General features: G+C 37.8%; 1 protein-coding gene across 3 annotated transcripts in view; it reads right to left on the reverse strand.

Moving 5' to 3' along the window:
* Positions 1-27756, reverse strand: part of LOC129718959 (uncharacterized) — a 389511-nt gene that overhangs the window by 51202 nt on the left and 310553 nt on the right. Inside the window, exons 7-10 of one of the 3 annotated variants that reach the window (XR_008727096.1) lie at positions 26038-26115; positions 25475-25531; positions 13232-14145; positions 5352-5614 (exon numbers count right to left, since the gene is read on the reverse strand). Coding sequence is in view for 1 of the 3 variants with exons in the window: in XM_055670225.1 (XP_055526200.1) it covers positions 25475-25531; positions 26038-26115 (135 nt within the window). In the remaining 2 variants the exon portion in view is untranslated. The remainder of the gene's footprint in view (positions 1-5351; positions 5615-13231; positions 14146-25474; positions 25532-26037; positions 26116-27756) is intronic. The other 2 variants (XR_008727097.1, XM_055670225.1) reach the window with 2 other exon arrangements.

The following is a 27756-nucleotide window of genomic DNA, read 5'->3' on the forward strand; positions in this document are numbered from 1 at the left end:
AGTTTAGAGTGGCAGAAAGGAGAATTCGGGGCTGACAGAAAATGCAAATATTTGTGTGTCGATGATTTCTTTTCAGACACGTATTCGTGCATTCTATTATCGCATTTATTTCCGCCTGGAATACTGTTGGCCAGTGTCCCATGGGAAAAAATTTATTAATTCCTGGTCCTGTGAATCCCGCACCCGCGGAACCATTCATTTTAGAACCGTCTATGTAGAAGCAAAGTGAGCCGTCCCGAATTGTGAGTTCGCCTTGTTGCCAACTTTCGCGTTCTAACTTTGATATTCTGCAGAGAATTTCGAAATTTGGTTTCCTCTCCAGCCAATCCTCCTTAATTTTTATGAGATTATTTACTTGGAAATCTTTCAGTATTCTCAGGTGTCCTGTTAGATCTCCTTCTTTTAGGTTGTACTGTCGATTTTGCCTTAGAGCCCTATTTTCCGCTTCTAGTTGAACCACCTGATGAAGTGGAAGAAGGTGAAGTATTGTATCTACGGCTTTTGATGGAGTGCTTCTCATAGCTCCAATTCGGCATTCTTAGGATGGTGTTTTCGAAACAGCGAATGTAAAAGAGAGAAAAAAACTGTTTTTTATACAGACGTTTGTGTCAGCACTACACAAACAGCGCGGTTCGGTAACAGCCCAAATCCACCGGAGACATTTTCCCCCTTTTTTTATTTGCCTATAACGGATGTCGGACGGCTGGTAAAAAGGCTGTACTCAGTACCTTACCGACAGCTTTCGTGCAGAGAAAAGTAAATTCGGCAATAGAGCGGCTGTGTACTAAGGAATGTGTGTATCGCATATATGAATGTTATTTACTACTATACATGCCATCTTCGACAGGAAAATAAGGTGAACGGCAGCGCCTGAAGAGACTGCTAAATCAAGGTCACTCACACACAATCACTTTACATCAGGCCCAAGTTTAGGAGCTGCCGTCTAAAAACGGTATCATACAACTTGACTGTACCGACAACGACACAGTAAGGTGGCTGGAGACTACGGCGTCTTCTTTAAAACCGTCAACCGTCAAACCGTCATGAACACGAAGAACCTGCCAAAGGCCTTAAGATTCATAGAGTGCTTCCAGGACAGTGTGGACACCACAAAGGATAGAATTCCCCGTCTACTCCAAAACCAGAACGACGGTTTCTCCCCGCGTGCATGGCGAGTATGTCATCGCAACGTTACTGGAAATACTGTCGAATTGATGGTGGAGCTGGATTAACAGTTTGCTAACCTAATAGCAGCACAGAGCTTCCTGCTGAACTACAAGTACGACAAAGCACCCATGGCAGAAATGGCTCTGGTGCTAAGGCAGGAAAGGTACGTTCGAAGACTCCCTCAGTCGCGTCCCTCAGAGTCACATACCGCCGCCCAAACGTGAGAGTCACACTTCTATCGCCTATCGTCTGCTGCAACGGAAGCTTGTTGCTGAGGTTACGCAGTCAACCCAACCTAGTATCACCGCTGATGGCAACCGTCCGCCAATCGGAACTCAACTAGATCCGATGAAGGACGCGTCGTCAACATCGTGAGCAGCATATGCTGCGTACAGGGGAATCTCCATCACGCAAAGGGCGCTTTTAGTGTTTTTTTTTTTTTTTTTCAGGAGATTCATCAAGGATCAGCTATTCGTAGCGCTGATCCAGGTACTGCCAGATCCAGGCCCGGCAATGAAACGCACAGTCTGTCGTGATGTGTCCTGGTGGATCGAAACTCTCAGCATCCATCGTCGGGAATCACGTCCAACTGGGAAGCCTACAGAGCACTCCTCACAAAATAAAACGCTAAGCAACGCAAAGCCAGAAAAAGATCCAGAGTTCGATTCTGCGAAGACATTCAAATTCTGCCTGAGGTAACGCGACTGCAAAAAGCGATGTCCAAAGATCATACCAATGGTCTCTCTTGGGCAATTGAAAAAGTAAGATGAAAGTATGACCTCACAGCTAAAGAAACAATGGACGTTCTTATGCACATTTACTTTCCTGGCTCGACAGTGACCTTTCGAGTCGAACGCTGGAAAGCTACAGAGTCTCGAATCCAGACGCATGACGTCGCGTGACTCCGCAGGGCTCACTCGTCGACTGTTCACGGAGGAACAGGGCACCGGTTTATACCAAAGCCGGCAAAAAAGACAAAACATTGCCTAAAGTTTTCAGACCTATAAGTTTGACTTCAACTCTGCTCAAGATAATGGAAAAATTCACGGATAACTATATCCGCAGCGAGTTTCTGAAGGAGTCACCCTTGCATAAGCATCAATATGCTTATGAACAAGGTAAATCTACTGAATCCGCTTTGCAATGCCTAGTGGTGAAAACCGAGAAGTTACTGAAATATGTGGAGACAGCGGTCTCTGCACCAATTTGTGCGCATATTTTTGAGATTTCATCATCACGCGTTAGCTTCTAATACGCGTCTGGAACATTCTAGCATCAAGCGTCCCTAGCATTTAATATTCAGGTTACGACATACCGCAAAGGAATTTCATCATTCTTCCACAGGATTGGTCACCATTCATCAGGACTTTTCTTTCACAACAGTATCCTGCATCGAGCACGGACACACTTCCACTCTACAAGCAGCGCACCAGCAGCCAACGGGAAGAAAGAAACTCCTTGCGCATGAGCATGTAACCTCATGTAATTCTTTATAGCAGCAGTAGAAGGGATGTGTTAGAATCTTCTATATAAGGTGTACGATTCTAGTTTTATTTTTTTATTCTAGTTTTATTTTCATATCCGGTGAATAAAATTAAATTATGGAGAGTTGTAGCTAAAGTTTTTTTCTCTCAATATTCTTTGCCGAGCAACGAAGAGCCAGTAGAAGAACTGCCACCGATAGGCAACTGCTGAAGTTTAATCGGCCTTTTTCAAGGCATGAAATGAGTTAAGGCTTTTATCCCATTCCCACTCGAAGCCTGGAAAATGCGCTTCGACAGTATGTATTGCTTGTATTGCTAAGAAGAGGGGGTGAACACTCTTTACCAAGCAAACGATGCATTCAATCACTCCTCCGCTATTGAATGGGTTAAGATTTAGCTTCAGCAACGAGATCAAATATCTTGGAATCATTCTGGACAAGAAGCTGAACTGGACTGCTCAACTAGACTACGCTATATAGAAGGCAACTTCATTTATCTGGGCTTGCATTGTTTGGCAATCACCATTGCTCGATAACCTACGCAGTCCTCGTATGGTGGCCCAAGGTAGATGAAACTACAGCTCTATACATGAGTTGGCAGCAAAGCTTGTGTACGATAAAACGAAAAGGTCGAGATCCGACAGCGGAATTTTAGCACCTAACTGTTGCGAGCTTTGCTCTTTTAGGTAAGTGAAAATAAAATTAAGTTTTTTTTTCGAATGAGATCGATATCCGAAATTGTGAAAACGTGAAAAATATTCGAATACTTCTCAATAATAATATCTTCGTGAGAACCATTTCTATAATCTAGCAAAAATCCACAAATTACGGCCGCGTTTACTCACAGTCTAAAGCATAAGAACCATATTAAAGGCATACAAGTATTGCATAAAAGCAAGAAGAACCGATTCTTCGTTTCGAAATTTCTGTTTTGCGGGAACGAGATCCTTGAAGCAACCTACAGGTAAGTGAACAGTACGTTTACAATACATTCTTAGATTTTTGTTTGCGAACTTTGCTGCCCTTATCCAGCTCTGAAGCAAGTGAAGTCTTCTGAGATTTAAATGAAGATTAACCGTGAGTAAGCTGGCTAGAGGCACCAAAATTCGCAGAAATGGTGTGTACAGAAAACTCGAAAACAGTTGCTACCAAAGTTAAGTGAAACTTCAATACCGACAGTATTACGTTACGTTTTACTACAAATTTCACAATATTTCGTTTACCCGTGGAATTCCGCCACAAACTTCGTTTCGGCAGCAAACCCAAGAACAAAATTGGCAAACAATTCTATAAAAATGGCATCTGCAATAACAATTACTGCCTTTCTGTTTTAATTGTTCCCAGCTGTCAGTTACAAACGATGCTTATAAGCTGGAGCTCTTCTACATGTTACTACCGATGCCATTGGAACCATCTATAATATAAAAGTCACCCCTGATAATAGACCCTATTTCGGGTACTACTCATTGAGACAAAAAAAAAGGACAGTCCACTCTACCCTAGTGGTGCAACCCAGCACACAAATCTAGCTCAAGCAGTAAGGTGTAAATTCAAGGATTTCATCTATTTCTCCCTACCCTCGGCACTGGCAGGAGGTTCTGAAGTTTCTCAGTCTTGACACCTACCCTCGGAAGCAACAGTATAACCCTCTGCCTACTTATTAGGAACAACTTTTCCCCGAGGAAAGATGAGAGGATTCGTCGACGTTTACCGGGGGGTCGGTGCGAGCCTTTCTGCTCCCAGGGGGGTGGTAGTGTAACGGATTATTTATGGAAAATAAAAACCGAAAATATCTTTGCAACAGAGCGGTCGGGGCGCAGACCGAATACGGCGGTGAAATGATTTACCGGGTGCTGGTAAATTGTTCAGAATCCTCCCGAGAACAGCGGGACAACGGCGAGGAGAACAGGCGAGTTCATAAGGCAGGGGCCATTTCGGCATGGGGACCCTCCTGGTTTCATTGCTGCTAGGGATAATTAACTTTTCGTTGGCAAAATTTTTCGTGTATCTCCGGCTGTGGCGAGAAAGAGACAGTGCGCACTCGCAACGAAGAGCGGGCGGTTATGCTATGCAAGAAGATTAGAAAAGTTGTTCCGCGCGCAAAATTGGACTGCCCGGGTGACTTGGTTCATGCAGATACGGGCTATATCCAGGGTCGGGATCTTGGTAATTCATCGTTTCAGTAATTAGAAAAAAAGTAATCCCAAAGAACGGATATCTGTTGCGAAAACTTTACGGATGAGCTGCGAGGCTGATAACGCATAGCGGTGCACTCCTCATTTCCATTCAAAGCTGCGATTTGATTTAGTTTGGCTTACTTCTAATAATCTTTATAACGATTATAATATAAAACAAATGATAAAACGAAATCTACGTTCACAACATCAACATAAAACTGCGAGCATAATCCGAGAATCAAAACTATAACAAAACATTTTTGAGCTACTTGTAATTATATCATGAAACAAAAACAAAAAACAAGATAGGAATCAGGGTCAAGGCGGAGTCTCATTACGAACTCTTAGCACTGTAAATCTAGTAGACAGCCGGTGTAGTGGAGCGGCATGCACTTTGTTGCACAATTCTCTATCTACCAATGTTCGAGTAGGTGTAAAAGTAGGTACGGGTTTTGCACGAATCAGTCACCAAAAAGAGGCAAGGGGTGGGGAAGGGCGGTAATCACAGGCGCAGTAAAACTCACAAAAACAGCACCCGAATATCTCACTTTCTCCGCGTTCAGCAATAGTCAACTCCGGGCAGCCTCTTGTGGTTCCGGCCTGAGGCCATCCCGGCTTCCGACGGATGACGGCCCACGGTGACGATGACGACGTTTTGGCAGAAGGGGCAGGGGGAACGATAGCAAACGAAATTAATTATTTACAAAATGCCATCGCTTTGTCGTCGGGAAACCGAAAATCAACAATTTTCCGGCGGCGCCCGGCTACAAGCAGCTCCGCGTACAACCTGCGAGAGTACAAGAGCCAACGTGCAAAGTAAGAGCATTTCTTCGACACTAGGAGTAGAGTGTGGTGTGACGACGAGAGTCCCGAAAGTGGCGAGCAAAAGGGGTAAGAGGATAATTATCGAGGCGGAGATAGAAAGAAGGCGGTCCAATGGTGGGGGCGGTGGGGGTGAGATTCTAGCTATCGGGAGGATTTAATAAATTTCATTAACGAGGGTCATGGTGGCTTGCGTTTTCTAACAAACTAACAAAATGTTCGTTCCGAGGAAAGATTCCCTCATCAGGGAGGGGGAAGCTAGCTAGTGGTTTTATCTCTAGCTACAGAACACAGTGAAAATAAACAAAGAGTGTTTTGAGAGAAAGAGGGGTCGGCTTACGGTTCAAGCAAAACGACGGCAGTCAGTGAAACAACTTCTTTTGGGGTTTGGAAAGGATAAGGCTCGAGGGGTTGACTGGTGAGGTGAACTTCCTGTGCATTTCGTTGTCGCACAAGTGCTGACTTTGTTGCAATCATTTCATTTGAGGCCGTAACTTTGTAAACAGCCATCGTTGTAATGTGTATTGCTTTAATCGAGAGGTACGAATTTTTACCCTTTCTTGAACAAAGCCCCAAAACTATCGCAGTATCTCAGTGACTTAGTTTTTGTTCTCTGTCAATGAAGCTGGAAGCTTCTCTTGCGACATAATCAATAGAAATATTTCATGAAATATTTCTTATATGACACAAGTTGAAACTATTCAACTTTTTCTCGTTACTTGTCTTTCTTGCCTAATAAGACGACTCTCCTAGATACCACAAGCTCGAAACACAGAACCGAATTACAAAAAAGGTGAGGGGGAATTGCAAAAGAAATAACATTGACAAACAACACAAGAACAATTACAAGGAAAGTCAAAGGAACATGTGAAAAGTAAAACAAAAAACACGAACGACTTGAACGATGAATCGGTTCAATGATGGCAATTTTGATCAGGGGTATCTTTTGAATACGTTTATTTGATATCTAGGCAAACGTTTGTACTTTAATAGACTTTGTTCGAAAATTGGCACCTTCGAGTTATTTCTGTTACTGTTATTTCTTTTTGCAATGTTTTTATTCTGGATTCTACGTTTTCTAAAGTTTTTTTACGATTTCTGTTTTGTTTTTGAATGTGATATTTATGCCTTTATATATTCCATATTTGGCGCATTCTATATCGTGTTTCCAATTTATCACGATTTCTTGTTTAATAACATCGATGGTATTTTTCTCTCTCCTCTATATTGTTCGTGTGTTATTTCCACAATATTTGTAGTTTCCTAGTAATTATATTTTGGAATTTTCATGAGCTTCTGTTTTCGGTGTCAAGTTTTACTCCTGTGTTTTCCAGTTTTTTCATTTGATGTTTTGTTCAATTCTCGTGTTTTACTTTAATTTGTTGTGTTTTTAAATTGAATTGCTTTGCAATTTGTTCTACTAATTCTACATAGAATCCCGACAAATATTTCGAAACGTGAGTTTTTGCGCTTCGACAAAGCTACATTCAGCTTTTTGTGCATCGATATCAACATAGGTAGTGTCAGTTTTTTTTCACAAAAGTTTAAAAATCTTTCAATCGAATCCAACATTTGAAATTAATTTCAGTCGGAACAGCAATGTCTGTATTTTTGGCAATATTCTGTAATTCTGTAGGACAGATTCTGTATTGCTTTTTTAGTACAAAAATTTGTAAAATATAGAAAAATCTGTATATGTGGCATCCCTGCTTCTTAATACCCTCAATGTGTGGAAAGAGTTGAATTTTACCGCAAACTTCCTCTGCAGCATGAGCACTGCATGTAGCATTTTTTTACTCCACACTTGTTTCTTCTGTTCTGTGCTGTGCTTCTGCTGGCCGCAGGAAAAATTACACACTTGCTGCTCAGCTGAGCGAAGCAAGAGTGGTGAGTCACTCTAGTTAAAATATACAAAAGTTCACCGCGGAGCGTTTTGTTGAGGTAATACAATAGAGACAACTTAAGTTTTCTCGTAGGAAAGTGTGATGCGGAGTAAACGCAATCTATTTTCTCGTCGCTCGCTCGCTCTCCTTATTAAATATTTGTTCAAGAGGCTCACTGTAGAAGCACTGTTGTGTAGTTATTGTGCGTAACTTCCTTTCGTGGAAGAAACCTCATCTCAGTTTATTATCTCTCAGAAGAGATATTTGAGGTTCCACCACGGTGTTTTTAGCAAGCTCGTCAGATTCGCTGTTCTGCAAGCAAGTGCGTCGATTCTTCATGAGCTAAAAAATTTCAAACGAAATTAATTGTGAAATTGAAAGAAAGGATACGATAGATCAATAGTGATATGACTGCCACGAGTACCTAGACTAAAGGAGAGGTATATCACAAAAGTTAAAATAGGCAGTAGCAGTGATCCAAATCTCACAGAAAAAAGTGCGTCGATTTGCTCACCAGTATGACTATTGTTTTCCTAGTGGAGGATATTCTCCTACACAACAGTGATTCTTTGAAGAGAAACGACAGGCCTGTCTGGGGAAATGGATTTCTGTGACTATACCTGGTTCAGGAAATGGGGCTGCACAATTGAACCGGAATTTTGCACGGTGACCCTTTTAAAAAAGACGAGCTTCGAGACACGCTAAATTCGAAAAATCGATTTCTATTAGCACCCTGCTGTTTATGTCATGCGATAAACAACAATGCGAATATGTCTTTCGAATTGACGATTGACTGAACTACGAAAAGGTTTATTTGATCAGCATGTAAGTTGTACGGTAAGCGGTACCGCTAATGATAGCGGGAAAACACTCCATGTTTAACTGTATTTTCTTCTCATCTCTTTTTAATACTCTAACGCATTCACATTCCCACTACAACGTAATCTGTATTGGGATTGGAAACGTGATCGCGCCAATTCAGAGAAACTGTAGATCAGAAAAATGACAAGGCGCTAACCTTAAGTTAAAGTGAGTGTAAATGTCACATCAAAACAGGACTGCTGTATGATATTAAATTGCTGTTTACGGTGTTGGCATGACAGTTATCATCACGGTAAACTGTTTGTCGGCTTTTTATTCTCTAACGTCCATCTACTGTTTTCCTAATCCCGTTCTGTTACATGGTAATTATTGATTTAAGGAGAACTTATCCAACCTGCCTCTCTCTTCAATTTGGAAATCCTGGCTACGCAACTGCAACTATAAAGTATTTGCTTCCACATTTTTCGTTTGTTTTTTATTTTCGTTTTCTATTTATTTTCACGCTTTTTCGCTTGTATATTTTCTAGTTTATATTTGTATTTTTTGTTCAGTTTTGAGTTTCAACGTAAATCAAGTGTTGTTTTATTTGTTGCCGTTTTGTACTTCTTTGTATACTACTGCCTTCTATTTTCTTATTCTTCTTGTTTCTTTTATTTTATTTTTTTAATTTATTTTATTGCTTCTTTTTTTCCTATATCCCAGTTATTTTTAAAATTTTGAATGACATTTGTTGGATTTTCTTTATTTTTTCAAAATTTGATTTCATATAGTTTGGTACAGCAGCTTTTACATTTGTTTTCGGATTTGTATTATCATATATTATCATATCATGGTTTCTCCTCAGCTTCACGATTACTGTATTTCTAATAGTTCTTCCAAGCATCTTTTTAATCAAAGATGTTTTTTTAGTTTTCCAAATTCTACTGTCCTTCGTTTTTTTGTTGTTGCGAATTTCTATGTTTTTCAATTTTTGCCTCATATTTGTCGTTATTTTTTTGTAATTATTTCGACTCTGCTTGCTGAATTATTTTTTCGTTCGTTGTTTGGAAATTATTTTTTTATGTTGTATCATGACTATTTCACTATATGAATGGTAGTTTTGATTGAGTGTTCATGAAAATTCTTTGTTTCTTCTTTTTTCCAAATAAATTTTTATATGAGCTGTTCGATTTTCTCTTATCTCCATGTTTTAATTTTTTTTAAGGATTTTCATATTTTTCTGGCTCTTATAGTTTCTAATTTTAGGGTGTTTCCTGTTTTCGGTTCTGTATTTTCTGTACTTTTCGAGTACTGTGTCATTCAATTTCTTCGTTTTGTGTTTAGAGTTTTTTTTCTGTTCTCAGTGCTCGTTTTTACTGCTTATTTTTTACTATTTTAAGGATTGTTTAGGCTGTCCCTTTTTTTGTTTTGCTGTTTCTTCTGTTTCTTTTATTTTACTAGCATATGAAATTTAGAAATGAATTTTTCGCTTAGTTCCTTTTTTGTTTTTTTTTTTAAGTTAGTATCTTGTTACTACTACTGTTACTAATATTTCTATTTGCAATGTTCCTGCTGTGAACTGTGTTTTTTGGTACTAAAGGTGTTTTTTTTTTCATGTTTTTAAGCTTTTTTTTTGCGAATTCAGCTTTGCTCTAAAATGTGGTTTGTGTGGTTTTCTATACTCCAAATTATTAATTTATCGCATTTTATACCTGGGATTCCAAAACTTTCTCAAATGCTATTCAATTTCTTGACTGCTATTTAATTTTTCGTGTTTTTTTTTCAGAGCATTCATAGTTTTCTGATAATTATATTTTCCAATTTTCATAAGTGTTTTCTGTTTCAAGGTTTTGTATATCTAGGCTACTGCGTGTTTTCCAGTTCTTTAATTCAATGTTCTGTATTCTATTATGCTATAGGTTTTCGAACTGTTTATGCTCATTTTTACTTCTTTTGTTGTGAGCAATTTCTGATATTTATTTTATATACTTCTTTGGTATTTTTCATTTAAAAACATCAATATTTTTTTGCATTTTCTGTGCTATGTTTTTTGTATTTTATTTTTGCATAGTTATTTTTGCATAGATATATCGAATATACAATTTACAGTTTAGTTTATTCTCCTTTCAGTTTTTTCTTCTTGATTTTTTTGGTTATCTTTTATTTGATTTCATTTTTGATATTTTAAATTTCAATTCATTTATCTCTAGTCTATAGACTCTCTAACGCTAACCCACTACTTTTCTAGTATCGTTCTGTAACATGATAATTATTGATTTAGGAAGATCTTATCCAGCCTACCTCTCTCTTTAATTTTTCTCACATATTTTTCATTAGTTTATACCTCTGTGTTTCTGTTTGTTATTTTCTCTTTATGTTTCGTTTTTATTTTTCTGCCTTTGATACTTTTCCGTTTGTTATGTTTTCTAGTTTTATTCATATTTTCTGTTAGCAGCTTTGAGTTTTACGTAGACCAAGGTGCTGTGCTATTCAGTTTCTCCATTTCGTGTTGTTTTATTTTTTACTGTTGCACTTTTTTGTATGCCAGTAGTCTCCTATTTCCTTATTTTTGTGCTTCTTTTACTTTTTTGTGGCTCCTTTTTTCGGGTACTTTTATTATGTCACAGTTATTTTTCTGTCTCTAAAGGAATGTTTTCTTGGATTTTTTCTATTTTTTTCAAAATTTGATTATATATGGTTTTGCACAGTAGTTAATTTACATTTATTTTCGGATTTGTATGTTTCTATTGCAATATTTCGCTTTGAATACTACGTTATCTCATTCTACAAGTATTTCGAATAGTTCTTCAGTTTCCGATTAGAATATTAAGATTTCAAATTTACTGGTTTTAAGTTTCTATTTTTTTTTTCATTTTTTATGCATTTTTTTTCATTGAAAGACTGTTTTTTTTTTAGTTTTCAGATTTTAGTGTCCTTCATCGCAACAAGCGAATTCCGTTTCTGTTTTCGGTTTTACAATTTTTGTACTTTCCGGATACAAAAGTAAAGTAGAGTCACGGTTTTAATTTGAATACTAAAATTAGTTGCTATTTTCCCGCAAAGATAGCAAAGCGTTGCCAACTATCATTTATCGCATTTTATATCTGGGATTTTAAAATTTTCATGATTTGTTAGTTTTATCCATCGATGGTATGTGTTTCTCAAATGCTACTTAATTTTTCGTGTTTTGTTTTCAGAGCATCATAATTTTCTGTTTAATATATTTTCCAATTATTATTTTTATTTTTTGTGTTTCTAGACGACTGCGTCTTTTCCAATGTTTTTAAATTAGATGTTCTGTGTTCTATTATTTTTAGGTATTATATCTGTTTATGCTTTTCTTTAATTCTTTTGTTGTGAGCAATCTCTGATATTTATTCATTTATAATTTATTTGGTGCACACAATTTACAGCTTATGTTTTTTTAGTTTCTTCGTTTCTTTTCGTTTTCGTATCTGTACATGACATTTCCTCTTTTTTCTCGGTTTGTTTTTATTTTTGCTTTTTGTAATGTTTCTGTTTTGAATCAGACTGCAGAAGTGTTCTTTTTTTACAATTTTTCAGTTTTTTTTTGTTTTTTTGGTATTTGTTATTTCATTTGTTTTTTTTTTCATCGTCTCTACTGACACTGATTTCTCCTTTTTAGTTTTTTTAGTTTCCGATTCGAATAACAAGTTTTTAGGTTTGCCGGTTTTTATTTTGTTTGCGGTTCGATATATATTTATTTTTTCTCATTGTTGCGATGTTTTTTATTTTTATTCTTCATTTTTTGCTTCCTATGTGTCGATCATTCTGCCACTCTGTTAGTTCTCTGAATAATCTGTATAGAGTAGAGATGCACCGAATAATAGGGCTGGCAAAAAGTTATTTTTGAAAATTACAGAGTATTCGGATTATTGAATAATGATTTAAACTAGACCTTGTCTAGGGTAATCCACTTTAATTCATGAGGAATTTTGTTTTTCATTTTTCTCATTTAGTCATAAAGTTCTGTTGAATATTCGGCCGTCCGGTCGGCCGAATGCTAAACAGACGGCCGAACATTCAGCGAAACATGATGATAAGATAAGAAAAGTTAAAAACCAAATTATTCTTGACTCAATGTGACTTACCCTAGACAAACTCAAGTTAAAACCATTATTCTGTAAACTAGAAATTCGGTACTTTTCACCAAAATTTTTTTCTCAGCCCTATTATTCGGTGCAACGCTAGTATCGTGTACAGTTTTTTGTTTTCTTCATAAAAATATTCCATGTTGTGTTATTCATTAGGCGCTCATTTTTATTCCGATTTTATTGTTTTACGACAATAATTGTATTTTTGTTTCAATGTTTAATTTTTTGTTAAAATGTTCTATTTTCTGTTTCGATTGTGTTTAATATTCATAATTGTTGTGGTTTCTTGGTTAGTTTTTTTGTATCTTTAATGTGTTTCTATATTAATTTTTTTTTTGTAAAATTCAATATCTCTATTTTGTGTTTAAAGGTTTTTATTTGTGGTTGGTTTCCATTTCGCTTCTTTACACAAACATTCGTAACGTAAAATCATTTCAAATGAAAACGATTGTATATTTTTTCAGTGAATATGGTATGAGTTTTATAGTCATAGTATCGAATGAGAGTATAAAATTGAAAAACAGTATAGAACTATGTTTTGGAAGACCTAAATATTACTGAAATCTCTAACATAATACTTTTCAAAATAGTTGTTCAACATTCAACCCAACTTGTGCCACTCGTCACAAATTTCGAGCTTAGAAAATTCGCCACAGTCAAACCCCTCGACCGCCGCTCAAAACATGAACCGAAGAAAAACAGTAAAACAACATCTGAGAGGTGCAATAGTGGGTGTTACAGCGGGCGCGCACTTTCGGGGTGTCATACGAACGAGATATCTACCTGCTTCTCCGGCGATGGAACCAATTCTCTACGAACCGATGTTTAATCGTTCGGTTTCATCCTCATCCTCAGGCGACCGAGGATTGGCTTCACTTTCGTCAAACTTGCCAGGTGCTTCGATTTAATCTCCCGAAGATATTGTTCGACAGCGATTGCTTGCCGCGCTGTTATGATAGGACTCCAAAAGGTTTCTGACGTTCCTTATCCTAACGATAATCGGCTGCTGGCAATCTGTGCAGCTTCCTGAGCTTCGATGGGCTGCAGCTCATATGTCGACTTTCACTGCAACCGAATGAGTAACTCTTGCGTCTGTCATCGTCGTTCATCCCCCGCTGGTTATTGGCCTCATCCTGTGCCACAGGGGGGCTCGTGTGCGTTATCCGTTCCCCCGATAACGAATGCGATTATTCCATCTCGGCGCTCATCTTCTGCTCGACGGTGAACTTTGCCCAGGAGAATGACATCGATCGGTCGTACTTTGACTCTGTGAGGGCATCTGACGTTATTTACATGTATATTGGAACGCATTCGCTCCGGCTTCAGGGCTTTCAACGGAAAGCAAAAGCTTTTGTTTATTGTTATCTTTTTATGTTAGAAAAAATCTGTGTCTAAAAAAGGCAGACAGTGCAGATGGTTCTGTGTTTTTGTTCTACGCTCTCAGCAATAGATAAAAGGCAAACGTCATTAATCACCGATTGCGGGATTTGATCGGCAAGATTCCCTGGTTCGTTTTTTCAATATTTTGCTCGATAAAATCTACTTATAACTTTTTAACAAACTCCGACTGCTTCACTGGCAACTAACTGGGGTCGGTTGCGAGCTTCTGCTTGAGCGATTTTGCGTTAGAGGACTTAGAGCTGCTCACTGCGAATCCAGTACGGGGAGTTGGAAGCCGAGTTGCAGTAGTTTCGCGGCTGTTGGTTTTGCAGGAGGGAACATGTGTGGAGATGTATAATAATCAAAAAAAACGGCATCGAGCGATGTTTGGGAAAGAAAGTGATAGAAGTTATCAATGCATACGATTCTCGGAAAAGCTCGACGGAAAAATGCAGGATAAGTGAAAAAATGAAACTACTTTGGGGCTACTTTAATATCAGAAGACTAGGTCCGTAAGTAATTGGGAAGTGAGAAAAACATCCGGACGAATCGTAACTAATATAAAGCTGCTTTAAACGCCGTAAACGTGCCAAATGTATTTCAAAAGTATTTCTTTTTTGAACTGCTGGTGAAAATTTAAATTTTCCCCAAAAAATTATACTAAAGTTAACCACTTTGTTTTAATTTTCTGTTCCCGTTTGCCATCAAATTTAGGACAAGAAACAAACAACGCAAACACGAACAGAGAATTTAAATTCAAAAAAATGCCTTGAACTGAGCTTAGAATCTTGCATTAGTAATAAGTCAGAAAAGGAGGGAAGCAAAACGGCATCTTGCCTCGCAAACGATTCTATAGCCAGAGAAGATTAAAAAAGAAAAGGTCAAAAATAATTCTAGGAGCCTATAGGGAGAAAACATGAAAAGCAATTACCCCTAATTTAGCTTCAGAATTACCGGAAAATGTATTCATAGAACAGAAGGGACGAAATAAAAAAAAGAAACGAAAATTTAGCTTAGAATCGCTGAGAAATGCCTGGGGAATGAATCGCTTCCAGGAAGGTAAATATACGCTTTTAAAAAGAGTGGAGAAAAGCGCTTCTTGAGACTATCCCAAATTGAGTTCATAAACAGTAAAATAAAGATATCAAATGAGGCTCCCAGAATCGCTTGGAAAAATGTTATCGAGCAACGATTCTAAAGGTAGAGAAGGCCAAAAAAAAACGAAAAACGATTCAATCCCGAATGAAGTGATTCAAGAAAATACGAAACGATGACCACAAAGCAATTTGGACACTTTGAAGATGTTAAAATTCGACAAAAATTGACCTAAACTAGGATCAGAATCACCGAAAAACATTTACAAAGGCTTGAATGAGAAGAAAAAACTTATGCCATGAGCATAAGGAAACAATCCTAAAATTGAATGGCTGGATTGGAAAAGTGATACAAAATAATTGAATACTAAATAGAAAGGAAAAACAGCCAAAATGGAGTTCAAGAATGCTTTCAAAGTTCTGAAACAGGTAAAAACTAACGAAACAAATTGAATTTAAGCCCAATATAGTTTTTCCATTTGTTCCAATTTTTCCTCGCAATAAGTGCTCTCTCGTATACTATTCTTGAGATTGAGACCGGTGGCGACGTTTTTTCGATGATTACCAGGAATACAACCTGCGGATTCACCATTTGTTTGTGCATTACAAAGCGGCGTACGACTAAGTCAAGCGAAGCGAATAATGTTAGAAAATGTTTATTTTTTCAACGAAACTGATGAAGCTGATTCGAATGGCACTGGAGCCATAAAAAAGGTAACAAAACGCTCCAGGTTACTGGATTCAGAACCGCCAATAAGAGAATAAAATTCTAAACGTGTCAGACACTTTGCCCCAGGAACGTGCTAAAAAGGGTTAAAAAAACTTTCCCAAATTGAATTCAGAATGCTACAGATAAGCAATTCTCTAAAATTGAGCCGAAAACAGATCTTCTAAAGGTCGGAAAGGACAAACGAACAAAAAAAAAAAGAATCAGTGAAAAAAATTCTGAAAGAACAGAAATATAATTAATTACATTCAACGGAAACTAAATTGAGCTTAGTATCTTTGTAACTTGTTTCACATGATCAATAAAAAGAAAGTAAAGAAAAAAAAACCTCAATCAGAGTTCAAAATTAATGGAAAACGTTTTAGAAGCGTTGATCGAAAGTTACTCCAACATGGAGCTAATAAACACCGAGATTAAAAATTTTCGGAAGAAAAAAAAACAAACGAGAAAGTTAGCAGTAGCGAAAACTGAAAACTGCTTTTGAAAACTAGTAACAGTGGAGAAAGAACATTTTCGCAAATTGAGTTCAGAATCACCAAGGTTACCGAAGGCGACAAAGAACTTTGGATCAAAACGCTAGAATGTTTTATATCCGACGTTTCGGTCATTGGACTTGGTTTTCCTAAGGTTATATAAAGTTGCACCGTTTTTCGTGCAGCGCTTTGTACGCTTGACGAAAAACGGTACAACTTCACATCGCCTGAGGAAGGCCAATTTCAAAGACCGAAACGTCGGACATACGTTATGGTCGTTTATTTTTTAATTTGAACAATAAACTAAGGTAGAAACGGGAGAGTAAGAGATCGTCACGTTCAGGATTGGCTAAAAATGTCCCCATTTCGGACTGAAAATTACTGGAAGCTTGTTTTTAAGGGATGTTTATAAAAACAATGAATGGATAGTAAAAAGAGGTTCCCAAATAACAAAATAGAGATAGAAAAGTGATACTAAATTAGCCTTAGAATTTCAAAACATTGGGAAAAAAAGGTAGAAAAACGATTCTAGAGGCTAAAAAGTTCTCAAATTTAGCACAATAACCCGAACGAATTACTTGATGGCCAAGAAAGAGTAAAAAATTAATCCTGCTTCACCGAACTTAGAATCCGAAAAAAAATGATTTGAGCTTGGCTTAGAATTCCAAAAAAATGGAAAACAGGAAACGATATCTACATGACCGAGAATCCTACCCAGAAAACAATTTCATAGCCAGAAGAGGCTGAAGCAGAGAATTCTTCAAAATTGGTTGAACTCAATTACACTTGTCAACACATTTTGACTGAAAACTGAAAACTGCAAAAAATTCAAAAATTATAACTTTTTAACCATTTCTTTGAATTTGGACCCCAGCAAACTCGGAGTTTAAACCAAATGGTTTAAATTGCATTTAGAATGCCATGAAAAGAAGGTTAGAAATAGAAGAATAAAAGAATAAACTTTAAGCTTATACTTTGAGAGAAATATGTCCAAATACATGTAATACAAAAAAAGCCGAGAACGTTCCTAAATTAAATTCCAAAAACGTTCTGAAGGTCAGAAAAAGTGATCAAAAATTGTTCCACAATTCAGTATGACCGGAAATAAATTTTAAAACATACTCCAACCAGAAAGGAAAAAAAAACTCATTTAAAATTTACCTCACAATTACAAAGGGTTCGAATAGCGGACAAACAGAAAACATCATTACCCAAAATCGAAGTCCATTCCTGAGTATCAGAAACAGACGAAAAGAAATTTTTTGAGTCTAAAAAAGGACTTCCGGAGGGCATAAATAGGGTTTAAAACATTAAAGATCTAAAATTAAACTCAAAACTTAAAAATACACTTTTTGGTCAAAGATTACCCATAGAATCGTCAAAGAACATATATCCTAAATTAAGTTCAGATTCAACGAAAAACATTTTCAAAAGCTAGGAAGTGATAAAAATCAATATCGTAAGAAAAGGTAAAAAAGACCAATACAGCCCTACGCAGAATTACCGATAACTGTTTCCAAATACAGAAAAGTATCAGAATTGAGTTTGGGATCGTCTTAAAACGTTTATGGAAGATGGGAAAAATGGATAGAGAATAGAAGAATGACCTAAAGTTATGTTCCGCATTAAGGAGGCATGTTTCAAATTTTTTTCTGAAAAAAACGGTCCTGAATTAAGTTTGGAGTTCTCATTTTTTAATCATTGGAAAACGAACGTAATAGATCCACATGTAAGAACTTCCGAAAAACTTCCGAAGAAAGGAAAAGGTGTAGGAAGATAAGTAGGGTGTGGGGCTGGTTATTCAAGTCTTTCCATTGGGACTTAGCGAATATTCTCTTACTTCTAGGTAATATTCCCCTTGCGATATGAAAAAATGAAGGGAGTGTGTCCTCTGGATCGTCTTGACGTGCTCCATTCTTGATTTTAGTTGGCCTGCAGTTTCGTCATAATTCAGATCACTCACGAACTCGAATTGCATCACATTCGACTGATGTTCCAGAGCCCAATCTAAAAACGATTTGAAATGGCGACAAACTGTATGTGAATTAGATGAGAGTGTATTTGATACAAAACAGACAATGAATTTGATTTCGTAAAATTAACACGATTTAATTAATTAAAAAAACTGTACCATGCACGTTTGATTGTTCCTCTAAACCATCACGAAGTTAAATTTATTTTTATATTGCAGGCTGAAAGCAAAAGTTAACAGCGTCACAATCGCCTGACAATTTTCAATAGAATATCTTTTCCATCCTCTCTCTAGTGATGGGGTGGTTCAAAATATTCTATGAAGAATATAACGTATTACAGCATTTTCAGTGAGGTAAGATTTAGCGAAATTCCAAACGGTCGAGTCGCACATGTTTCGGTAATTTTATTATTATTTTTGTTTTAGACAACATACATCTCTAATTTTAACATATTTTATATAAAAAAGCATGATCTTTCGAATGGAATAATAAAAACTGACATCTATTCAAAAACCAATTTCTCTGAAAGAAAACAAAATGGCGGCCAAATCAAATATGGCGACTACCCACTTTGATATTTGCAAAAGAAAGCTCTATCTTTCACCTTTCTAATGATATGTTGGTTTAGGTGATTTCATAGAGAAATTAAGGAGTTAAAGCAATTTTGGTGAAAAAAGTATTGATTTCCAGTTAACAATCAATTCCATCAATTTGATCAAGTTTTTTTACTTGTTCAACATGGGCTTTCAAAAACACATAACATGAATCGTTTTCAATACCATAATGTAGATAGTGGGCCGGTCTCAGCGGGAATTACTCAGATACTAAATTAAGCTTCGAATTGCCTAAGAATGCTCCTTTTGGTTAGTGAAAATAAGGCAAATAATATTCACCTAGTTGAGTTCAGAAAGATTGAAAAACGATTCTTAAGGCCAGAGAGAAAAAAATATGAAAAGGGTGTATAAGATCCCAAATTTAGGACAATAACTCGGACAGAGGATTTGAAGGCCAAAAATAAACCCTGCTTTAACGATCCTAAAATCCGAAAAAATGCTTTATACTTGGCTTAGGTTCTACAAATGACCGAAAATCTTCTTCATAATCCGATTCTAGAGCTAGAAAAGACTGCAACAGAAATTTATTCAAAATTGATTGTAGAAAAAAAAAAACAAATTCGCAAATTTGAACACGGAGTCACCGACAAAAATAGAGAGAAAAAAAATGGCCCTATAAGCAAACGTAGAAGCGACGAGTCCGACGAGCAATTACTCGGCCGTCTTCTGACGCACATCTGAGCTGGCCAGGGGCGCCAAAATTCCCAGGAATGCTTAAAAAGCTATAATCTTCCATACTTTTCTAGTTGAGGTCCTAGGGCAAAACTTGTGTTGACCAGTGTTATCTACCAATTTGCCGAAGACGTCAGAAGCATTGTAGCGCCAGCCCAGTAATTGTTCTGTATCCTTATCGAAACAGATGATCGTGGTTTCAAGATCGTGATGAAACTCCAGTGTGTCAATCTTGGCAGGGTCAGGTGTATAATACTTGATGCGACTGATGCCCTACACTGCTTTAGTTGTTCAGGGTTTCGGCACAAGGCACAAGTCTGTCAAAACCAATCTGCTGTCCTAAATGACGAAATGTGGAAGGATACTAAGAAAATCACAAAGTATCAATTTTAAAGCGAGCAGACATCCGAAACTGATACTTCATCCGTTCTCATTGAAACTAAACCATTAAAGCCTTTCTTTCTGCGACTCTCAACCTTTTGACTCACTTTCCCCAGAGAAGATAATCCAGGTTACATTTTATCCAGCGCCACGCAAACCTCAGAGTGTTGTTGTTACTAAAAAGTCTAAGAACAAAGATAGTTAATTTTTTCGTGGCAGCATCGGACCAGGAATACGGTGTAATTATTCTAACAGAAACAAGGCTTCAACTTTTTCGTGCAAAATAATACCGTAAACCCGGAAAATCCAAGAGGGGGGGGAGTACTTATAGCCTTGACAAACACATATAGTTCTTCATTATATGCAAATTTAATTGGCTCCGGCAATGAGCAACTTCGGGTAAACGTTGAATATAACAACCACTTTATCTGCTTCGGTATCATATACATATCCCCGGGACATTTGATTATAGATGATATTTCAACCTCAATCGCTAATGTAGTAGCGGTGTACCCCAAGGTAGTAATCTGGGACTATTACTATTCGCCTTGTTTTCCAATGACGTTTGCCTCAAGGATGCAGGCTAGTTAAAGCAGATGAGTTTGAAATTTACTGGCTGGTAAAGACATCTGACGACTGCCGAATGCTGCAGCAGATTAAAGATATTTTCGTAAACTGATATGAGAAAAACTTTCTGCGTGAAGCGTGAAGAAGTGCGTGGTTATCTCGTTCACTAGAAGGAACTATCATAATTGAACTGAGCTATTGGGAAGAGTTAAGGTTTTCCAGTTGAATTGAGGAATATACTTTCGTAATCATTTCGATTATCAGTAAAGTCAGAAGAAATTTAGCATTTATTTTCCGATTATCCCTCGAACTCCGTGATCCCTACTGTTTACGCTCACTGTACTGCAGCTTAGTGCAGTTTAGAGTCCTTCTATCAACGTCAGGAGATTAGAGAAAGCGAGTTTTGTAACGCTTGCCTTAAGATTTTGAACTTGGCGAAACGATCACCCATCTTAAGAGAATCGATGAAATTTAATCCTCACAGAGTAAGACAGCGAAGGATTCTCCTACATCAACAATACCAAACAGACTTTTTAAACCAAATACGATGAAAAAACAGAATGTTTACTAACTTTTAGGTGCGAAAAAATTTTCCAAAAGGGATAAAATTCGTTAAAAAACAAAGAGAGAAATGGATGAATAAGAAAATGAAGTAAAGTTAGAAAAACGTTTTCAAATCAAATTTTTAATAACATTCTAAAGATCAGAAAATCGAACAAAATAGTTCCACAACTTAAAATTACTGAAAGCAAATTCGGCAAGAGCAGAAAAGATACTTCAACCGGAGTAGATCGAAGAACAAAATTTATCCAAAATTGCCCTCAAAATCCCAAAAACGCTTCTAGGGTTCAAAAAAAAAACGAAATAAGTAGTTACGCAGAATCGAGCTCAGAAACACGAATTTTTTGCTCTTGATCAGAAGCGGGCAAATAAAGAGTAATTAACATTGAAATCAGCCTCCGAAGATTTTAAAAACAGCAAAAAAAAAAACACACTTAAATCAAATTCGTCAGAAAAGGTGGAAAAGACTAGCACAGCAACCAATAGATGATCATAAAATCAAACGCAGAATAACTGAAAACCGTTTTCAAAGGAAAAAAAATGTTTTTAAATTAAGTCTTGAATCGTATATCGAAGATAGAAATACGGGATAGAGAATAGAACAAATAACTAAAGTTATGTTCAACATTCAATAAGTATGTTAACAAATTCTTCTCAAAAACAATTGAACGTAATAGATCCACATGTCAGAATCTCCGAAAAACTGTCAAAGAACAGAAAAGTTGTGAGAAGGTAAGTCATTCCCATTAAATTCGAAAACACCGAGGAAGGTTTTGACGTAGAACTACGTTTTTCTTTAGCCTACCACGTAGGGATGGATCCAAATGTAGAAAAGTGTTGATTGATTATGCGAACTATTGTACTATTGAAAATTGTCAAGCCTTGTTGAAACGAAAATAACGTCCTCTGATTGGTCGCTTGCTGCCTTTCCCTAAAAAGGTGGACAGAATAGTATAACTAGTTAGCCGCGAATTGCGGTAGTAGCAGCAGCGGGTTACGCCAGTAAACAACCCGAAAAAGAAAAATATTAAAAAAACCTTAAAAGTTGCTGTAATTGTACATAGTTATACCATAATTTAACTATGTTTTTCATTGTAAATATATCAATTTTACGTTAAATATCATTTCCAGAATAATAAAAAACATCGTTTTTGCCATATTAACCATGAAAAAGGGGGGTCGTTATGTATCTTGACAGCATTTTTTTAGGCATTTTTCCCATACATTTAGAAGTCACTGACAATGTTTTTCATGGTAAAATTAATGCCGGTGGTAGATTCAACAACAAAAAACGTTGTTAAAATATGGTAATGACAACAATCGTTTGCAAGCTTACAGTAAAAATACCGTGTTTTTACGGTTACAATAAAAAACAATGTCCGTTTACTGTTCTCATCGCAAAATACATCGTAAATTTTTCTTTCGGAAAATCACATTACGTATCTAAGCAGCAGCGAGGTAGCACCAAACGTCTCGATATGCCAGTTTAGGGCTTCGGTATTCTTCCCGCGATAAAGTTTTGCTTTATCTTGGCAACAACACATTTCGTGCTGAATCCAAGGAAACACAATCGGTCGCGGCCGTCTTATTTACTGAATGCGAAAACAGCTTTTACAGATTTTGAACAGCAAAATGTCTTTCTCAAGGCAAATAAACAAGTAATTGAAGGTTAATAATTTTTTGAAAAAAACACAAGCATTCTGTGCTGGGTTCTAGCAATCAAATTCTGCCGCGATCAAAAAATTTACTTTATTTATTTACCTTATGCCCCCCACTATTGGGGCAGCATAAACGCTGCGATCAACATAATCGATTTTGAACAACAAGCTGCCTTGTTCTGTTAGAACGCCTTAACAAAGGTGATTAATTCGACTTTACAGGAATAAACTGAAGTCGATTCAATCGATCAACATTAAAAGAATTTCGTCGTCTCGCAGCTGCTCAGTTGCAACATGATGCAACACGCAACAGCGAGCAAACGAAATCGCTTGATGTTACAAACCGCAACACGATACGGCTTAAAATCGTTGCGTGTGTGAGAGCACCATCGGTGTTTATTCGCTGTATATAAAAATCAAATGCGGATTGTGGAATAATTCGTCTAAAGAAAATTGTAAACCTGAACAGAAAGGCGTGGCCTATTTCGTAGCAACCTTCGGCTAGTGTTTTTGGTAAAATCAGCTACATTCATTAGCCTGAAGGTGAGCTGACAGGACCGTCCACAACGTTGACAACAGTAGCAGCAGATATGAGCACTCAGCAGTAACAGCGGATTGCAGCGGGTTGCGCCAGTGGCTGCCTTTAAATCAAACAAATCACTTGCCCTGTGGTTGGTCACCATGTCTCAGGAGCAGAGCGGTTCTTCTCACTTCTTAGCGTGTGTCGTCAGACTGCCGTTATTGCCCCACTGCTGAGACAGCTTAAGACAAATAAACAAGTATTTGAAGGTTAACCATTTTTTGACAACTCAAGCGAGCAATCTGTGCTGGATACTAGCAATTTACTGAATGTGAAACAGCATTTACAGCTCGTGTTTTCAGTGTCTTTATTCCCCCACTGTTGAGGCAGCACAAAGCAAACGTTTGGAGACTTTATGACTCATTAATGAGACACTTACAACAATGCATTTGTTAAAAGTGTGCGTAGTTCTACGTCAGTTATGCGGGCGTGTCTTGGATACAACCTCTTACTTTTTAAATTCCAGCAAAGAGATCTCAAATCATGCTCAAGATCGTCGAAAAATACTTCTTGTGTTTGGAAAATAAGGGCAGAAATTCGGAAAAACACAACAAAATGAACCGAAAGAACAAAAAAATTCCTATAGGCAAACCCACTAAATCCCAAAATTCGGGTAAAAATTCAACTTAATTCTGGAGCTATTTCTTGATATTTTTATTCGAATAATAAATTGTATTAAACAAACAATAGCTTGCTCAAGAAATTTTTGCAAATCATGTGTACTACCAAAATGTACGAGGCTTGTGAAGGGCTGCGAACAAGATAAAATTCCAACATAAAAAACATGGTTAGTATGAGAATAAACTGAATTAATATTTACCACCAAATAAGAATGCTTCCGATTTTTTCCGAAAACGATTTCGAATTGAATTTGGAATCTTCAAAATCGTTTTTAAATCATCAGAATCATCATAAAAGATGTAGTCATCCCCATCAAGTTTGGAAATTCCAGAAACGACGACAAACGAGATCTCTAATCAAGCTCAGGGTTTTCAAATAATACTTCTTGTGTTTGGTAAATTAAACTCCGGGTATTGATCGAAAAGGCAGAAATTCGAAAAATTTAGAATATTTTATGTTGAGCACAACAGAATGCGCTACAGAACAATGAAATTTCTGTAGGAGAACCCGTTAAATCCCGGCAAAATGGGTAAAAAATCAACCTGATTCTGGAGCTGTTTTTCATATTTTGATTCAAATAAACACAATTTTTTGAACAAACAACAGCTTGCACAAGGTATTTTAATTATTCCAATTTAAATGTTAATTTTCCAGTAGCATGTCTACTATCAAAATGTACGAGGTTTGTAAAGGGCTGCGAACAAAATCAAAGCCCGATCTCTGGTGTGATGTTGAAGTTTAGCTTATCCGAGGATTTTTCGCCTTTCTCCAGGGTAATTTCTATCCTGACATATTGTTGGTGACGAATAAAGGAGCAATATTTTCTGGACTTTTGTGTGTTATCCTTTCGTATTTTCTATCGAAGTACGGAATCCTAAGACACGAAACTTCTCATTCCATTGTCATTATTCAATTATTCCAGCAAATTACCAAAGAAACGAAGGGAAAAAAACATCTAGCAGTAGTAATTATACGCAACAATGACTGGTGTGTGCTAGTAGTAGAAACTTCTGACAGATTTGCAGCACCATAAATTAACTGAAAACTTCGCTCGCACGCTCTCCAACAGGCAACTGTGAACGGCAATACACACACACAGACACATATGAGTAAGTTGGTTACAGTGAAAAACAATTAAATAAACGCAACGTGATAACTATCAGCTCGCAGTCCGCAAAAGTTCGCCCGAACAACGGCAAGCAACGGGAAAGTCGCGCGTGAAATTCCAAACAATAATTTACAATCTTTCCAGCTGGAAAATAAACCGAACTGCAGAAAACAGCTGCTACTGCTGTTGCTGCTAGCAGTAATTAGTTCGAACATACCGCCCCGGATGCTGCTGCATTGGTGAGGGCACAAAGCGGAAAGAAGAATCAGGGACCGGGTTTAAATTCTTAGTTTGGAAATAAATGACCAAGGTGTCCGGGTAAACACCGGAAGTTCGTCTGGCACGTCGCCATACACAATGGATACTAGCCGGCTCCGGTCGGTGGTGTTCTTGGCAGAGCGGGCATTTTGTGTATTTAAAACTGTTTTATTTTCTTCTCTCCGGACTTGAATTCAGGAAGAGGTTATTGGAATACGGGTTGGGCCGGGGATAAGGTAGCAATAAGGAAAACATGTTTTTTCACAGCTATCCGAAATTAAATGGTAACGAAAATGAGGAAGTAAAAGAAGAAGAAGAAAAAACCAACACACAAACAAAACAGCACATCGCACACTTACCTCTTCATGTTCCCGTTGAAACTTTTCCTTTTTCCTAAGTGCTTCTTGAATTTTTAGCTGCATGCCAGACCGGGTGAGCGGAAAAGAAAAGTGGAATTTTATCAACCCACAAAAAAAAGAATAAATTTAAAAATATAGAGAAAAAAACACCAATTGATAAACCATGAAAATATAAGAGTTATTCGCTTTTGTGTGCGGACAATGACAGAGCGGGAAAAGCAGCAGCAGTAAACGGCCACCGCAGAAGGAAAGCTGAGCTGCTGCTGCTGTGGCACCCGGCGACTGTGTAGCAGAGAAACTTTTCGAATAGAAACGAGTGAAAATAATTAAAACTGAAGCACTGCAAAAAGTGAAACAATTTAAGCACTTAGATGGGACTTGCTGGGGCTGGGTCGGCTTCCGCCCGCCCGATGTGCCGTCGCGTTTGCAGGAGGTGGAAAATATTTATGCACACAACAAATTTCCGCCCGAAAAGCGTCCAGGTTGGAATTATTCGCTTTTGGTTTTTTTTTTTCGGTGTGTGTATGTGTAAGTTTCGCCCGGCACTCGGAAAGTTTACTCACCCTCTGGATGGTTTCCTCGAAACTTGGCTGCGGTCCACCGCCGTTCATTTGAAAATGTCTCAGTCTTTCGTTCTGCGGCTGTAGTTAAAAGAAAAGAAAAAGCAGAGAAAAAAAATGAAATGAAAAGCGTCGTTAGAGCATTAAGTCATTTACAGTCTGTGGGAAAGATTGGCACCGAAGTCCAGTTTGAATGCCGTTGGCATCATTTCTGCGGGCAGTGAAAAATTTGAATAATAAATTAGGATAGCTTCTTGGATTTCCGGTGGGCAACATGACGAAACAGTTACCGAAAAAAAAAATCCCCTTCCTTGAATGCTACAAACCACAATTCATAAAACAAAACTGCTCTCTTTGGTCGGTTGTTGAAGTGACGACGCTTGGTACAAAAACCACACTCAAAATAAGAAAACTTTTCCTCGTAGAAAATCACGCTTTTCCGGTCGGCTGGCAAACCAAACCCAAGCTGCGGCGGCTAGTGGCGAAAGAAATGGTGCAATGCGCGCTCTTTAGTCTCTCCTCCTCCCAGTCAGTCACTGCGTTCTTACGTAAGGGATTATCCTCCGCCGATGGCGAACGGTGACGGTGATTGTGTCAACAGTGCGGAGTATGCTTTCGAGAAGCACGCCGCCGACATTCAGCTTTTGTTTTAATTAAACTTTCTTACGCCATTTGTCCTTTTGCGCACAGCCACTTTGCTTGCCACCCCTCGGATTCCTGAACAAGTCACGTCAAATCAGGAAGTTACGTCAAGTGGAATGCGCATTTCGCCAGGAGCGCTTCCGGATGCCTTCGATGCCGTGGCGTCAAGTGGCTAATTTCGTCCGTTAATTGTCGGATAAAATTGTAAAGCGGGTGAGATTGTTGGAAAAATCTTAGCAGGAATGAAAGCATGAAGCACGTAAATCAAGTTACGATAAGGCTCATGATAAGCCACATCGAATGATATAATGCTTTGGCGATGAAGCTGCCGAAATCCAGCCATTAAATCGTCAGACAAAATAATGACTGCCTATAACTTACACCCATAAAGACACTTCAGCCAGACAGCAACGAAACCAGCTGCGTGGGTGAATTCTGGAAACGAAACAGAAACCAGTACTTTTGTGCTGAAGGAAAATGTTGAAAATATCGATTTTCCTTCTAAACTTTATCCTTGGTCTACGCTGTCAATGTTGGTAGGGAGGGTGGTAGGCAGCAGTGCGAGAGAACACTTCATCATCATCACCACCCGAGTTTATCGCTTCTTTTTCAAAACACCGCGCGTCTCCATCCACAAGCTGCAGGCAGAACGTGACAGCGCGCGAAGCGTTCTATCCGACAACATAAATTAAGGCGATTTGTGCGCTTCTTTCGGTTGACTGAACCGGTTCAGCCAGCTGTCGTACGCCTGCAAGTCCATGCTGAACACAGCCCCTGTTCTTGAGACTTGAGACAGACAATCCACACACAGCATCATCACCTGCGGGATGCACTTGCGAGAGTATGCCCTGAAACGCACTAGAAGCACCTCCATATGACGATGATGATTGGTGTGTTTGTGTGTGTCTGTGGGAGTACAGTAAAAGTGGGAGGATTATTGCTCTTGCTTTATATTTATTACTTTGCACCACGGAGTAGGTTTTCAATTTAGATTACAGACACGTGTAATTGAGCACGCTCTTGCACACACGGCGGCAAGGGGCATTAGGCTTGGATTACACGCTTGAGTGTTAAGGCAAC

Source organism: Wyeomyia smithii, chromosome 1, assembly GCF_029784165.1.
Source record: "Wyeomyia smithii strain HCP4-BCI-WySm-NY-G18 chromosome 1, ASM2978416v1, whole genome shotgun sequence".
Classification (NCBI taxonomy): domain Eukaryota; kingdom Metazoa; phylum Arthropoda; class Insecta; order Diptera; family Culicidae; genus Wyeomyia; species Wyeomyia smithii.